Genomic DNA, 18,282 nt, shown 5'->3' with positions numbered 1-18,282 from the left:
ATAAGAGCACTTACCCCCCAACAGAACCGGGTTGCCGAGGTTGACGTAGAATAAAACATCCTTCTCGTAGCTATCTTCTTCAATGATGTGGAGAGAAATGAATTTTCTGGAACAATAAGAATATATATATATTAGAAAGTTTTCCATTTGGTGATAGAACTTTGTTACCCGTCTGGAAACCACCAACTCATCAGAGACATGAGGAACGTAATAGTTATGCATGAAATGATGACAGCGCCATTGTCTGTAGACAGTGGTGACTTTCATTAGGTGGCCCATAACTCAGTGTGCCTTGAGTGTATGTGGACGTATTTTATTAAAAAAATAGATTAAGTGGTCAGGCTAAATTTATATTTATAATGCATCTCATGTTCGGTGGTGAAAGAAAAAATCAAGAGGAAACCTGTACATTTCGGATGAAATCTGTCACGTGTAGTATAGAAGCGTATATAAATACATATAACAAAGAAATATATGCGCGATACGTATATACAAAATTTTATAGAGCTAAGGCGCAGAGGGGATCAATCGGCATAGAAGAACATGTCATCTATCGTCACAGACCTTGAGGGCCCGTAGGGCCTATAGACCTTCTGTATGTATCACATTAAAAAACGAATAAAGTCATAGTAATCGCACATCAAATGATCTTTGGCATAAAATATTCCATGTAGCAAAAACTTGTGAAAATCCTCATAATCAGAACCCATATTTTACGTCTCATTATTCTATCTTGTCTATCCCTGTAGTCAGCATAAACCTCTGAAGCGTAAATCCATGATATCCCGTGACATTAATCTTTGAAGCTGCTTAATCTTCTATCCTCGTGTAATGCAACGTGGTAAATCGCTCATACGAATTCTGTCGGCTTTAATCTCGAGATGAGATTAATCAAAACAGTATATATATTATTCAAATAGAATCGTTATTTACGGGATTTTTTAATGAGGCCACGTGTCCACGGAGGGATTTTAAATCAGGAATATTTTAAACACAATTAACTTTTTAACTATTCTGTGAAAATAAAGTCGAAACTCACCGAAGAACGCGATCGTTAAACGCCATAAAGCGATATGCAACATTGATTATATATACTACAATACATAATATTCATTAATAAGATAGGTTTAAAGTAACACTAATTTTATTTATTTATATATTTTAAAACGTATATAAGCGGCTCTATTTATAAATTACGATCTCTTTAGGGAGATTGAAAGACACTGATTAACTTGATTGAGGACAATCTCTAAAGAGGTTAGCCATCTGCGCAGGACTTAGTGTACAAGTGTGTGCGCTCACACAGATCCAGTCTTTATTTTCTCACAATCCGATGGGATGGTAATCCGACACCACCGGAAAGACTTCAGGCGCAGGATCATCGTGTTTACGCGTTTATTAGGCACGGGACTATACACACTTCCAACTACCTTCCAGCGGGCTCCGGGCCGCTACTGAGACAGAAAAACTCAATTACTTTTTAATGGCTCGACCTGGGACTTGAACGTAGGCTTGAGATCTGCGGCCTTATATCTAGCCATCAGACCAACGAGGCACTCAAATATATTAAAGTCCTCAACGTAACTAAATGTATTTAACAAATAGTATTAAATAATTACATATTATGTATATGTGTAAATTCAATTTTTTTTTTAAACGAAATAATTTTGACAGAGTTCCATAACTTCGCTGCTTTTACAGTGAAGTAGTATGAGATTAGAAGATGGATTTGCATAACATGAAGGATTATTATCTATTTTTGCGGCACTATGTGTAAATAGAATTCATTTGCACAAGTGACCAAAAAGTTTAAAAAGTTATTAATTCAAAAGCTATCCGCAACTTATCTACGACTTTATTTGTATGCACTTTAGAGTATAAATTAGCATATATAACATAAATGATGCAAGACGCTTAAATGCAAATTAAAATCTTTTGACTCTAAAAGCGCATTTTACCGGTATTAAGAGCGCTTAAGAGTGTCAGTCCTTTGATGATAGAAGACCTTTCTGATGATAATACTTCCATCTCTTGGAATATAAAGATCCAATAAACTACCTAAAGGACTACCTTAATTCGAGTTTTTAACACCAGTATCGTGTAGATACTGGTGTTAAAAACTCGAATTAAAAATATTTTTATGATTAAATTGTTAATTAGTGGCTGTAGGTAGTTATTCCACGGCTGGTTTAAGGGCTACTTTTTTCTGGAAGAGAAGGTTTTCTTAATAATTATAGTAAACTAATTTTCGCCCGCAGCTTGCGTGGGAGCGAGATTGGTGTTACGTATAAAAAGTTAAGGATATAACTTGGGTGTCAAGCTTGCTTCATATAAAATTTCATCAAAATTGATGCAGTGGTTTAGCGGTGAAAGCGTAACAGAAGGGCAAAGTTACATTCGCATTTATAATATTATTATTAGATATTGCTAATAGTGGGATTTCTTTAAGCGTCATATACTTGGACTTTGAATCACGTTGAAGATAAAGTATTTAGACAACACTACAGACATGTTCAGACGTGCTTCAATTACTTGAGAATAGGGTTGTCAACTTCCCAAAAAAATATTTTTTATTTAATTTTCAATTCTATTAAGCAACATTAAAATATACTTTATTCAATTGGAATGTTTCTAGAACTTTTGACTCACCGTTTCGGAATATAGATTAGTTTTTAAGAACTCACAAAGAATTTCAAATGTACTAATTGGTAAACTTTAAAATGATCGATGGATTTATTTTACGAATCGAGGAAGATTCTATTGACATTGTGGAGTCGGTAACATGGTCTTTTTAGTTTAAATTATTTTAGTCTTTCCTTGTCATATCTATCAAGATGTTTGTTATTTTGTGTAACTGAAGACTTTTAGACTTTAAGGCCAGATAACAGATACGTACAACCCTATAAAAACGTGTTCAGTAGGGCTATTCTGCAAGAGCAAACTCGAAACTCATCGCAGAAATCGATCGTGAAATTTAAGAAAGTTACAGGCGATTTTGACCATAATAATTATAACATTTTAAGAAGACACGCATCAAAATAGTATATCACTATAAATCGATTGTCAACATTTCACGGGTGTATAATAAAGTGAGTCCTTACAGAATCGCTCTACTGAATTTAAAATTATAGAAATATATTATATACCTTATTCTAATTTTTTTTAGAAATATATACAATGTGAAGATGAATCACAGATTCGTCTTGATTATCCTAAAAGGGTGGTAATAAAAAAAAATTAGGTAGTGTGATTCGGCCTGTCTAGCCATGGCTCATTTGACGCTTACCAAACTTAATCAAATGTATTTTTTTAATATAGTATAGGTCGGCGGACGAGCATATGGGCCACAAGTTGGGAAGTGGTCACCAACGCCCATAGACATTGGCATTGTAAGAAATGTTAACCATATCTTTCATCGTCAATGCACCACCAACCTTGGGAACTAAGATGTTATGTCCCTTGTGCCTGTAATTACACTGGCTCACTCACCCTTCAAACCGTAACAAAACATTACCAAGTACTGCTGTTTTGCGGTAGAATATCTGATGAGTGGGTGTTACCTAGCCAGACGAGCTTGCACAAAGCCCTACCACTAGTATATCAATATTAATAATAGCTCAATTGACGGTTATAATAACTAAGTAACATAGCAAAAGTAGAAGGAAATATTAAGTCATACTTTGTTATATAATATGTTTACAGCTTTACGTTGAACAGTTTTTGTTTATTCTTGTAGTTTTGGATTTCGATAATCACGGACATTTGTTATAATGCTTAAGATTAAATTATTTCACATTAATAATCTTTTTTAAAGTAGTATTATTGGAACATTTAGTATGTCATCATTAAAAAAAAATTTAATACATGCGAACTTTTAAGTTCAAAACATAAGAGATTACATAACCAATATTAGTTATACTATAAAATGTATAAAAACAGAATAAATCAATAAAGATTATTGTTACCAATTTAAAAAAAACACAAAGAGGTTTTATATTAAAATATTTATTAAAAACTATTTTTATGACTAGGTGCTTAAATTATTGTTTTGGATCGAATCCGAACGGTCAATCAATAATGACATTATCGATTCATGGCGTTCTAAGTATAAATGACCTTCAATTGAAGCCTCAACAAAGAGCGAGGATCACAAGAGAAGTGGTACTAGCACACTTCTGCCTACAATTCGAACGATTCAACCATTTTTTTATACTTGGAAGAACCTGCAAAGCGGAAATGTCCCAGTGGCTAACATGTGTTTTGAACGAAGTGTGGCACATGAATTTTAAACGAAGACTGCAGGTTCAAAACCGGGGCTCTTAATTGTTTAATTTGAATTTAATGACCGTGAATGAATCTAAAATTCTGACACATGTGAATCCGCATCTACATTGCAGTGTATTAGAATAACCTCCAAGCCTTCTGCTCAAGAAAAGAGGAAGCCCAGCAGTGCACCCTTATTAGACAGATATTATACTTTTCAAAATCAATAATCGTTTATAAAAAACATCAGTAAGATATTTGACTTCTTTTTACAATTACTTTTTCATACGATTTTACGAAAAGATCGCAGAAAGCGTAATAAATATCTTACTCACCGCTTGCGACTCAATCACGCTCGAAGGGCAAGACGACATTTCACACTTTTAATTAAATTCTTTTTTATTATTCTCGCGTGTATCTGGAAGCTAGTTGAGCGCAAAATATTCTGCCAATTTCACGTATAAAAAGAATGGACATTTTTAATAAAATTCAAGATAGAAATCGATAGCGTCATCAAGGTACGTCATTTGACGTCGTCGTTTCATTTAACTTCAATTAATATGTGGAGGTATCATCTTGCAATTGAATTTGAAGCTAGTTGATCAACGTTGCGACTGAATTTTGAATCATTTGAGCAACCGATTGAAATTCAATTTTAAATTTGGTGCGGGTTGCAATCGTATCTAATGTACTAAGTTCTATTCATTTTAGTATATACATTTAATAAAAGTTTTAAATTTTAATAAGTTATTTTTTAAATAATATAAAAATAATTGACATTATATTTTAATATAATGTCGAAGCCTGACCTAAGTCCCTCCGGCCTCAAGGATAAAAATAATACTGTTTTTGGGTATTGAGTTGTTACTAATTTTTCTTTTAATGATAACAAATTTACTTTATAAACTGAGCAAAAGGAATTTATATTCATTCATTTTCATTCATTCTCTATAATAATAATATTCGAATTTCGAAAATTCAACGTTCAAAATCATATTGATGATTTTAACGTTTTAAAGGAAATCATTTTTTTTACATTTTGTATAATTTAAAAATGAATGACTTATATAACTGTTTTTTTTAACGTATCAAAGTTGGCGTGTATTTTAACAAGTCAAGTTACTGGCATTAAGTTTGGCATCATAATATTAAGCCCTTTAAACAGCATCCTTCGTTCAAGTTTCAACTTAAATTATACCACTTGGCTCCCCTCCAAGTTTGTAGACGTGGCGTACTTACATCAAATAATATTTCTTTCGCTGGTGGAAGTTTGAAGTTTTTTGGAATTTCGGACATTGAAATGAAGTCTTATTTTTGGGTAATAAATTATCAAACGTTTATTTATTGCATTGATAATAAAGAAAAATATAAACATTATTTAAGCCAAGATGGCCCAGTGGTAAGGACGCGTGAATCTTAACAGATGATCGTGGGTTCAAATCCGGGCAAGCACCACTGAATTTTCATGTGCTTAATTTGTGATTATAATTCATCTCGTGCTTTACGGTGAAGGAAAACATCGTGAGGAAACCCGCATGTGTCTAATTTCAGTGAAATTCTACCACATGTGTATTCCACCAACCCGCATTGGAGCAGCTTGGTGGAATAAGCTCCGAACCTTCTCCTCAAAAAAAGGGAGAGGAAGCCTTTAGCCCAGCAGTGGGACATTCACAGGCTGTTACGATATTAACGAGGTGCATTCATTGCGGTCAAAGCCTGCTAAGTTGTACATGAAAAAATATATAAAACTATATGCCATCTTTATAGTGATTGGTCAAACGCTGTCAAAGTCTTTTAATCTCAAAGAGATATACTAACATCCATTTATATATATAAAACTCTTTTCAGCACACAGCTAAAAACGAGATATTTGCGTTAAGAGAAATAAATGAATTACTTTGCCACAGATATTTAAATTTTATTTGTATTTAAATTTTTAGCCACATTTATAACATATAATCTATTCATTCAAAAATAAAAACTTACATAAAAAACGTAAACATTAAAATTATTATTATGTATCCTCTTTTCATGAAATTGTTTGAAATACAACCAAACAGAAACTTTGTTATTGATTTACGTTTAATTTCTCTTTCTGTATATTTAATTTGACATTCAAAAGAAGACAGTGCGACCCTTACACAACGGGACGTGATCTCATTTTTGCGCTTTTTTTATACAACGACTGGTAGTATACAGTAACAGCCTGTGAATGTCCCACTGCTTGGGTAAGGCCTCATCTCCCTTTTTGAGGAGAAGGTTTGGAGCTTATTCAACCACGCTGCTCCAATGCAGGTTAGTGAAATAAACATGTGGCAGAATTTCAGTAAAATTTGACACATGCAGGTTTCCTCACGATGTTTTCCTTCACCGTCAAGCACGAGATGAATTATATAATAATAACAAATTAAGCACATGAAAATTCAGAGGTGCTTGTTTGGGCTTGAACCCACAATCATCGGTTAAGATTCACGCGCTCTTACCATTGGGCCATCTTGGCTATAGGTAGGAGAACGTTGTATTGTATTTAATGATTTTTTTGAATTGCACTTATTGTACAATTTTTTCTCAAGAATATAGTACAATTCTTTTTACTACACACAAAATAATAATTACTACAAGGAGCTGTCATTTTTTTCAAATTAAATATTAGGAAATTATATTGTATTATATCTGCCCCCTATAACTAATCGTCCCTAAATATTTTTTAAGATAATATAATATTCATATATTATTTTATAACTAAGTAGCTATCTATTATATTTTACATAAAATGATAAGTTCTTTGACCTTAAATGCAATAGCGTCTGTGACCCATTTCATTTGAAGAGAAGGGTTGACGTGAATCTCATTTTTACTTTATTTGTAAAGATAGATCAGCTCAAGAGCGAAGGGCATTTGTGAGACGCTGTATCTGTAACTTTCGATAGTTTATAAACAGGCCCTGAGGCCCAATATCTCAATTCCGTCTATCGCGAGCGTTTTTCCGAACTGCGTTTGACAGGCTGCCTCCTCACAGCATCTACCCAACTTTGAAACGCTGTATTGTTTGATAAGAAATGGAATGGAATTGCGATACACATGCGAAAGTTAATTTTTAATGAAAGATTTAAAAAAACGGGTTTTATTTATATTCTAAAAAGAAGAAAATGAACTTATTATTTTGTTACATTATACAATTTTATGTGATATTAAAAACTTATGCTTCGTGTTTGTGTCTTGGTGACACTTAGAAAAGGCTATCACAATTTTATGTGCATACAAATTTTAATGTGTGTGCTGTGAAATGATGAGAAGTTTGCTCGTCAGGAGCCAAACGATAAGTGCAGCAGTTATGTCATGTTGAAACATAGAATGGACTATCATAATCAAATATTTATATAAAATTTCATGTTAACGGTGAGGCCCAGATGATAGAATTCTCCTTCATTCGGTTCAGTTTGAAAGGTGGGTGAGCCAGTGTGTCTACAGGTACAAGAGACATAAAACGTTAGTTCCTAAGATTAATGGCGCATTAACAATGTAAGAGGTGCTTAATATTTTCATAGACCACTCAACATCAGATAGGCCTACATGTTAGTCTGCTCTGTATTATAATAAAAATAAAAAATAAAACCTTGAAAGCTACAAATTCTATCTAGTGAAAAATGTAATGTGTCTGGCATGTGTACTGAGTTCTTTAAACATTTTGTTGTTTTAGTTCAAATACATTTATTTAAAACATTTTCAAAGCGTACGTATATAAATATCTTTGCTAACTCCGCTGTTTTTCACACTCGAGCGGAGACAAATGAGATAATTCCGCAGAAGAAATGTCATCAGACATCGTAGCAATTCCATTTGAATTTCAACTAAGAGTGAGTTTTTTAGTTATAAATACGTTACGGTTAAAAGAAAAGATAAACATACATTTATATGAAAATGCATATTTTTCATACAGCGTTTATATGAAAGTTTTATTTTTTAATCTGAATGAAACTTTTACTATATATATACACTTATATATATATATATATATATATATATATATATATATATATATATATATATATATATATATATATATATATATATATACTTATATATCTCTAACATATTTATATATATATATATATATATATATATATATATATATATATGTCAGAGATAATAAATTTAAGCGGCGTCACTTATTAGAATAGCAATACCACACAACGTGATGTATGTCATATAGGTTGGTCGGTTGTCAGACGTCAACTGTGAAAAATATATGACGGGGGCCTATTTTATTATGTAGCCGACTGATGAAAATAAAAAATATAATGGTGTATCTGTCAGTAGCGCGTGTGATCATTTGTCGAGCGACCCCCTTGGTCTCTTGTTCTCAGGACAGCGCCAGCGCCGGACGTGCGCACTGACTGATTTAATAAAATCAACATATTGGACGACAATGGATACATATATATTTATATATATATACTATTATATATAACTTAGTAGATTTTTGGCCATCCATAAGAAAGTGTAATACTTATTTATTTAAGTTTAGTTTACTAAAATTACTTTAACGTAAAACAGTATTGAACTCGTTTCCGAACGAAGCAATTGACTTTAAAACGTTTTCATAAATTCATGTCATAATTCAAACTTCAGATACATTAGTGTAAAATGGAACGAATATTCAAAGAGATCGATGAGGAATAGCTTATCTACCTTAAAGAATTTCGGACGAGTCCGATCTGGACGGCTGTCATTAATCACAGGAAAGAATAAGTAGGAGTCATGCCACTTCTATCATACGTTTTCTATAGATATAGCTCGGGTTATTTGATTAATGGTTTTCTTTTTCCCTACATTGTCTAGGGGAGTAAAGATTTTAAAAATCGCGTGTGCTGTCGTTAATGGTCCTTCGAGACAAATGGTTCTACCGTGACCTGTACACCTTTGATTGTTCCGCAAACAGCTATACTACGCTATCATTATATCAAGTTATAAAGATCTTAAAATGTTCATATTATTTATTTTATCAGTCTTCTAAAATGATGATTGTGGTAAATATGATATTTTATTTAAGAACAATTGGCCCAATCATATTTTTAAAACAGTGATTAATGTCCTACTGCTGGTCAAAGCCACTCCTCTCTAGAGGCTTGTACCTTGTTTTATCACGCTTCTTAAATAAGAATTTATGGATTATAAGATTCTTAATTTTCTTAATGTATGGCCTTCTAGAGTGGATACCACACCCTCATCAATTATTCTGCCTGCACTTAAATACTGGCAGAAATTTATAAAATCTTAAGTTGACATCAGAATCTTGATGATATCAGTATCTTTTAATAATTCTTTCAGTATCTATGGGAATATTTCAAAATAGAAAAAGTAAATGCTATTTTAGTGAAAGTTATTTTAGTTAATCGTTAAGTGAATAAAGGTTGCACTAAAATTTTACATTGAAATTTTATCAACAATAAAATGAAAAGCATTATAATTTAGAATTACGTTTAAAAGGAAGCACTTTTTTTCATTCCGCGTAAGCTGATGCTTACTTCAGCTTGGGTCTAAACCTAGATTCTTAACTCTACGATCCTCCAACCATATTTCGTCAACGTATCTTGAACGTCGTAAAGATAAAGCATTTAAATTGCAGTGTGTGGTAATTCTCATCAGCCTTTCAACGATAGGCAAAAACATTTGTGAGGTTATAGTTTTTCTTTTACCAAAGGACCTTTTTTGAATGCGATCTATATGGTAAATGAGGGGCTCTTTACTATGTAAAGAAGGTCAAGAATTTATCCTGATAAAAATTGGACACATTTGATGGAATGGAAAATAAATGAACATAACAAAGACGCTTTAAAGACAGCTTTTATTAATAGCAATATTACATAGAGTATATGTACTAAGTTTTATTTAAAGCAGCACCAACATATCAAACTTATTTTATTATAAGGTTTGATTCTACTAATTAAGTTAAATAAAATCTTTAAGCTTTCTGCGTCAGTATGCTTCTATTTTATATTTTTACTAAGAGAAATAGTGAAATCAAAATTTTACTTTAAAATTACTGTTTTTATAGTATCTTAAGAAAACTACATATTTACAGGTTACAAATATAACCTTGAAATATTTCTACTATCGTGCCAAAGAAATTGTACTCCAGAAATCTTTGGGTTTTAACAACTTAATTAAGAGTTATATATATAAAATGTTCAAAAAATATTTAAACTTTCTTAGAAAGACGAATCTGATCTCGTTGTTCACATGTTTAAAATAAGGCTTTACGTAAGACTACATTCTCAAGAAACAGACGCAGCAATTAAATGACGATCTCGAAAAAGTTACTTTTCAGCCGCAAATATAAAACAAAGGGTGAAAACGAGCTCACTTCACGCTCATCGTTGCCTTTTTAATGTCTTCGTTGTATGCAATGGCGAAGTTGTATTTCACGCAAGTACATTTGAAGGTTCTACTCTATTCCCTGGACGCAAACCTTTTTGTAATTCAACCCAGAATTCCTCGGGAAGAAATTGTAACGTGTTCTTTTTTTAAATTACGACATTTATAAAGTTAACGTACATAAAACCCTTCACAGACAAATTTTATTGTTTAATGGAATCGTTGACTTACTATATGTTGACTTTGAATTTCGAATTGAACAATATATATATTATTTATACATATATATCTGAAAAGTTTGATTGTTTGTTTGAACGTGCTAATCTCACAATTTACCATCTCGATTTGAAATAATATAATATCAATGATGGATTAACATTATGATATAACGTAATGCTACAGCCCACGGTACATAACGAAACCACGCGTTGCTGTATAATATTATATAAAATTAATCGCAAAAGCTTACAAAATAAACCATGAAATGTAGGATGTATCACAAGTATTTTTACATCCAGAGTCACTTTTGCTCAATCCGTCTTGTATTCCCCTAGTGGTTCCCTTTTTAATGCGTTCCGGTTCGTCCGGTAGAAACGTTTGAACGTGCTCGGCTTTACTAAAAGTTGGAGAATTCAACAAGATCGGTACGATTAGTAAAACTAAAATTATATTTAGTGGTACCTTTTTGATTGATATGTTATTTGTTCTATTTTCAAATGAACTTTCAATACTGAATTTTCAGTACCTCTAAAATGCTAAATTTATAAATTCATATATATTTCGTTTCGTTATTTGACACAAATATCATCATGACTTGCAATATAGAATATTTTATATCTTTAACGTAAACAGAAGAGTTATTATTACATTTTATCACTTACCGTAACAGCCTCTGAATGTCCCACTGCTGGGCTAAAGGCCTCATCTCCCTTTTTAAGGAGAAGGCTTATTCCACCATGCTTATCTAATGCGGGTTTGTGGAATACACATCTGGCCGAATTTCGGTGAAATTAGACACATGCAGGTTTCCTCGCGATGTTTTCTTTCACCGTAAACCACGAGATGAATTATAAATACAAATTAAGCACATGAAAATTCAGTGGTGCTTGCCCGGTTTGAACCCACGATCGTCGGTTAAGATCCACGCGTTCTTACCACATGGCCATCTCGGCTATCACTTACAGAGGCAGAATCTTTGTTTTTATAGGAGTTGAGGTAACCGGTCAATGTACTATCTAAGACGCTATATAGTGGGATGAATCTAATATGTATTACTCCTTGAGCCTGTAACTACAATAATTTATTCGCTTTTTAAGTTGGATCACAACAATACATATTATTACTTTTTGTAGGTAGAATAATTAGTAGGTAGGTAGGTGGTGCTGCATGAGCAAGCAGGTATTATGCATACTTTAGACATAGTAGTACGTTAGTTGTCATACTTCATTTTCGCATTACATGAAAATTGTATACCCTAAAGTTATACCAAATTATCACTTAAGTATCTATAAATCAAAAATCTCAAGATCAAGGGAATTTTAAAAAAGGTCATAAAAAAATTAATAAAGAAAAATACAAAGAAATTAAGCCCCATTCAAAGACAATTAAAGAAAGATCAAGATAAAGATGAAACGTGACTCATGATGCGTTGGCGATATCCGGGAGACTCATTGACTTGCAAATTATCAAGGAAAAGTATTAAAGTCAGCATAAACTTTACACTTAATATTGCTTTGTAAAAGTAATTTATACTGTAATGTGACTAGCGACCGTTGTGTTAAGTATTAATGAACTTTTAATTAATTAAGTATTAATCTGATTTCGGAGAAAAACCGTATCGAAGATGAAACCCGAGGTCGTATCCAAGCTTCAAGTTCGCTAGATGCTAATTTGATTTCCGCTAATAACAAAGATTCACTTCTATACTATATATAATATAATATTATAAAGAGATAAGATTTGATTTTATGTATGTTTGTTTGTAATGGATAAGTTCAAAAACTAATAAACCAATTTATAAAAATATGTTACCTACAGAAAGCTTCTTTATCAGCGAGCTTATGAGCTATATTTTATTTTCAAAAAAGATATCTATACGATAATTTCAATAATGTAACCCAAGGCATTAAATACGGCTGGTAGGGCTTTGTGCAAGTTCGTCTGGGTAGGTACCACCTCCACCACCACCACCACTACCACTCATCAGACTTCTACCGCAAAACAGCACTACTTGGAATTTTTGTGTAAAATATAAAGGAATTATTTCAAAATAGTATTAATTATGTGAAAACACACAAAGAACTTGATATTATCAAGCAACTTCAAACTACTGTACAATTAATAATTAAAAACAATCACGCGATCCCTAAGTTTGGAAGTTGAAACTTTAACACTTATAAAGTTTTCATATTGAATTTTTAATACCCCAAAATTAGTGACATAGACAGCGACAGTTCAGTTAAACACTGATTTATCTCTTTCTGTCATCATAGACTTCACATTCGAAAGAAGAAGACACATTGTTAAACTAATCACCTTCTAAACATTTATATTGTGTAGTGTTGTGAATGTTAACCTCGGCTTAATCGATTAGGTAGAAAAGCTGTTCAACATTTAAATATTTAAGGCACGCAATGCTGACAGCGGGTAAGTCAATTGAACCGTATTGTGAAATATTCTAAAACACAAAAATACTAATAAAAGTTATAAAGATTTTAAAGAGATTTTTTATGTTATAGGTAGGTGGATGAGCAAATGGGCGACTTTATGTGAAATATTAACAATTCCTTACATCGCCAATGCGCCTACAACCTTGGGAACGAAGATGTTATGTCCCTTGTGCCTACCCAGAGGATCTTGCAGAAAAATATTGTCATTCTCCTTTATTATTATTAATATTATTTTAATAAGTATGCCGCCTACATATGTTTAGTTATCTAGCCTAAAATTGTGTTGTTAATTTAATATATATTGTATTTTATATCTGTACTTATATAATTATATAAATAATTATATTACTTCCTTTATACAATCATAAGATGAATTATAAACACAAATTTACCACACATTTCTGCCGCACAGATTTGAATCCAAAACGTTCGCATGAGACCCACGTGCTGCTTCCACTGAGCCTAACTTTTGATACAACATTGTAATCGTGTATTAGCAATATATTGTTAATTAACACGAAAAGCAATTAAACTTCGACTCGCTGTTCCACTGATTTATAACTGTTTGTGTTAGCTGTTGGAATTTAATAATAATAAAAACGAGAAACTTTGGTCTGTTTGTTAAATTTATAACTCGCTCGTTTATAATTTGAGCTTCATAAATGTTAATTTTTAAAATCGTGAGGTTTCATATTACGAACATCAAGATTTTATAACCAATTATATTTATTTAAATAACTATTATAAACACGCATTAACTACATGAAATGAAGTGTTGCTTGCCCGGGATTGAACTTGCTATCTACGATAAATATTCAAGTATTCTAGTCGCTTAACCGTCTCTTAGTAAATATATTGCTCGATTAAATAAATATGCATTTGATAGCAGCTATTAAAAACGCCCAGCGGCTTTATTTCACTTACAAGAACACTCCGTTTATAATACGGCCTCACAACGCCTAAGCTGTGTTATGGTTGGCGGGAAATCCGGGTGACAATCGTAACTTTTATACCACGCTCATAACACATACGTCTTATCATAAAACCGACCATGTTCTGTTAGTGTTCCGTATATCCTGCAGATCGCGTCAGAAAAAAGGGAATAACTTTGATTTATATTGTTTGAAGAAACACGTGTTTACGGAAGTTCTGTTCCGTTATGTTTAAATATATACATATACGTAATTGTGATAGCAAACTTTTGAATTATTATGTAACTATATTATATTATACTTGCTACTTCCTCATAGCAATATATATTTTTCTACTGGCTTTGCTAGCGTTAAAATTTTTGTTAACATTTTAAAAAACCTTAGGTAGTTACCACCGGATCATCAGATAATCTACCACCAAATAGCCATACTTAGTACGATTATGTTCCAGTTTGAAGAGTGAGTGAGTCAGTGTAACTACAGATACAAAAGACATAACATTTTAGTTCCCGAACTTAGTGGCGCATTGGCTTTGTAAGGAATGGTTAATATTTTTTACAGTGCTAATGTTTGTGGGCGGTATTGACTACTTACAATCAGATGGACCATTTGCCCGCCCATCCTCCCATTTCATAAAAAAAAACCTGCATGTGTTAAATGAAAACATGTATGTATATACAAACCCGCATTGGCGCAGCGTAGTGGAATGAGCGCTAAGCCTTTTCCTCAAAAAGGAGAGAAGGATTTTTACTGCAGACGTTTTTATAAACTATATTTGATATACTTAATTAATTATCATTAAAAGCAATTATCCATAAGACGCCAATTGAATAAAAAAATATATTTTAATTTGGGTTTTAAAAACAGTCTTAACTTCGAGTAAAACATGAGTATGAAATCTAATAATTGTGTATAAAAATGACGTAACTCCTACTATTACTGGTGTCCTCCTCTCCTCATGTGAAGAGTACTGTAGTTTATTCCAGCACGCTGCACAAATGCGGCTTAATTGATACAAATATCATAGACTTTCATTCAAAACAGGCAGGTTTCCTCACGAATATATACGAATATTCCCTTTACTGGTGAGCACGAGATTAATTCTGCCTATTTAGATATTTTACCACGAAAGTTGGATATTGCGGGAGTAATACACATGTGACATAATTTCAGTAAAATCAGATAGATGCGAGTTTCTTCACGATGTTTTTCTTCACCGTCAAGGATGAGATGAATTAAAAATACGAATCAAGCACATGAAAATTCAGAGGTGCTTGCCCGGGTTTGAACCCACGATAATTGGTTAAGATTCACAAATTATAACCACTAGGCCATCTCAGCTTACTCTCGATACTCATAAAAATACTTAATTCTAATGAGGTCGTTTCGTTACTTGAAGCTTAAAATACTTACAGGACTTTTATATGTATTAGAATACTTACTATTCCGTAATACGCAGTTACGCAATTAAAGTTACCAGAAACTGATCAAACTGTAATTAAGTTCTCACTTTACACATTAACGGAACAATTTAGAGTAAGATTCGATTTCAAATTTAGTAAAATTGATATTGTTTTTGAGTATGGATCGATAATTTTATTAATGTATATAGAATATGACATACACAATATCCACATAGCCTGGTGGTTGGAACACGGTAATCTTAATTGATGACTGCATAAATAGATAGCTGGGCAAATAGGCCATGATGGTAAGTGGTCAACACCATAAACATTGGTGCTATAATAAATATTTATCATTCCTTACATCGCTAATACGCAGTGCGAACTAAGATATAATGTGCTTTGTGAATGTTGTTATACTGGTTCATTCATCCTTCAAATCGGAACAGAACAATACTATGTATTGCTGTTTGGCGGTAGAATAACCAGCCATTACCCAATATTTTCAAGTGCTTAATAATACTACTGGTGGTAGGGCTTTGTGCAAGCTCGTCTGGGTAGGTACCACCCACTCATCAGATATTCTACCGCAAAACAGCAATACTTGATATTGTTGTGTTCCGGTTTGAAGGGTGAGTGAGCCAGTGTAATTACAGGCACAAGGGACATAAAATCTTAGTTCCCAAGGTTGGTGGCGCATTGGCTATAAGCGATGGTTGACATTTCTTACAATGCCAATGTCTAAGAGCGTTTGGTGACCACTTACCATGAGGTGGCCCATATGCTCGTCCACCTTCCTATTCTATAAAAAAAAAAAAAAATCTTCGCCTCAAAAAGGAGAGATCATACCCTGTACTAGGATAGTGTGTATTTTTAGGCTATTATTATAACAGCAAGAAGCCAATCTATAGAGCTAATAAACATCACATTACATAAATTCATATATGAAAAAAGTTATTCTAATTATCAATCATCTAGATGTCCTTACAAAATTTTAATTAGCGGTCTACCAAAGACAACTGAAATTGTATTACGATGAAATTATGAAGACCTGTATAATCAGTGCATTTTAATTATATAGAAGACCTATATAATTAAAATGCAAATCTTATTCAACTTAACCGATGATTGTGTGTTCAAGCCCGAGCAAGCACCACTGAATTTTCGTTTCATTTTCATTGAGTTTTCATGTGCTTAATTTGTGATTATAATTCATCCTGCTTGACAGTGAAGGAAAACATCGAGAGGAAACTTGCATGTGCCTAATTTCACTGAAATTCTATCACATGTGTATTCCACCAACCCGCAATGGACCAGCGTACTGAAACAAGCCTTAAACCTTCTCCTTAAAAAAGGGAGAGGGGGTCTTAACCCAGCAGTGGGACATTCATAGGCTCTTACTGTTGTCTTATTCAAATAATAGAATGGTATTATAACAGAAAATAATGAATTCAAGTGATATATAAATGGCAGTAGTTTTTCAACGAAAGCTTTGCTAAGTGTATTGTTTATATTGTATTACCTTTGATTCTTTAATATTTACGATTTTATTGTCGTATTTCTCTCAAAGTATTTTCTTTTGAACTTTATTTTCTTCTTATCTTTTGCCTGCGACTGTTCGCTTTTAATACAAAAAAAATAATAGTAGCTTCTGACAATTATATTATTGTTTTGGAATTGTACTTATACAATTGCTTGAAAATATGTTTTCTTTACTTAATACATACATTGCATGCCTTGTATAAATAGAGGAATATTTAGATAAATGAAAAGTAAAGGGTTTCCCTCTACTTCTAAGTAGATATGATGTTATTCAATATATATATTATATTTCACCGATTATGAATAGTCTCAAAGTCTAACCAGCTATTCAAAGTGTGTGCGCAAGCAATGTCAATGAGCTTTATTAATATTATTTTTAAAATAAAATCCCCTTGTTATAGCAATCGGATTAGTATTCATCGCGTTAACCGTATAAAGCTGAAATACATTGGATATAGAATAACCTAGAAGCCATATGGGCCTTAAATAAATAAAGCCCATTAGACGTTGACGTAACTGCTGTGACGTCAGAAGACAGTAGCGGTAAGTTGACTTACAATAAGATTATTCTATATGGTGTATAAATATAGACGAAAACAAAAACTATTTCAAATATTAATATTAAAATACTTTATAAAAGACTTTTTTATATAGAATAGAAAGGCGGATGCATATGGGCCACCTGATGGTAAGTGGTCACCAACGCCCTTAGACATTGGCATTGTAAGAAATGTTAACCATCGCTTACATCACCAATGCGCTAACAACCTTGGGAACTAAGATGTTATGTCCCTTGTGCCTGTAATTATACTGGCTCACTCACCCTTCAAACCGAAACACAACAACACCAAGTACTGCTGTTTTGCGGTAGAATATCTGATGAGTGGTTGGTATCTACGCAGCAAGCTTGCACAAAGCTCTATCACCAGTAAAAGGTAAGCGAATTAAGGATTATAGTCCAACCAAAATGACGCCATATTTAGTCAGCGTTCTATATATTATGCACTCTTCTAAAACCAGATTAAAGCGTTACTAAAAAAAAGCACAGATCATTCTTCCTAGATTGATTGATTTGATTTCAGTTGAAATTATTTT

At 32.6% G+C, this 18,282-nt stretch overlaps 1 protein-coding gene across 3 annotated transcripts in view; it reads right to left on the bottom strand.

Moving 5' to 3' along the window:
• LOC126776197 (sodium/calcium exchanger 3) overlaps positions 1 to 18,282 on the bottom strand; it is a 167,874-nt gene that overhangs the window by 68,469 nt on the left and 81,123 nt on the right. For all 3 annotated transcript variants that reach the window (XR_007669938.1, XM_050498496.1, XM_050498497.1), the window contains exon 2: positions 15 to 106. Coding sequence is in view for 2 of the 3 variants with exons in the window: in XM_050498496.1 (XP_050354453.1) it covers positions 15 to 106 (92 nt within the window). In the remaining variant the exon portion in view is untranslated. The remainder of the gene's footprint in view (positions 1 to 14; positions 107 to 18,282) is intronic.

This window comes from Nymphalis io, chromosome 19 (assembly GCF_905147045.1).
Source record: "Nymphalis io chromosome 19, ilAglIoxx1.1, whole genome shotgun sequence".
Taxonomy (NCBI): Eukaryota; Metazoa; Arthropoda; class Insecta; order Lepidoptera; family Nymphalidae; genus Nymphalis; species Nymphalis io.
This window is presented reverse-complemented; position numbering and strand designations above follow the sequence as displayed.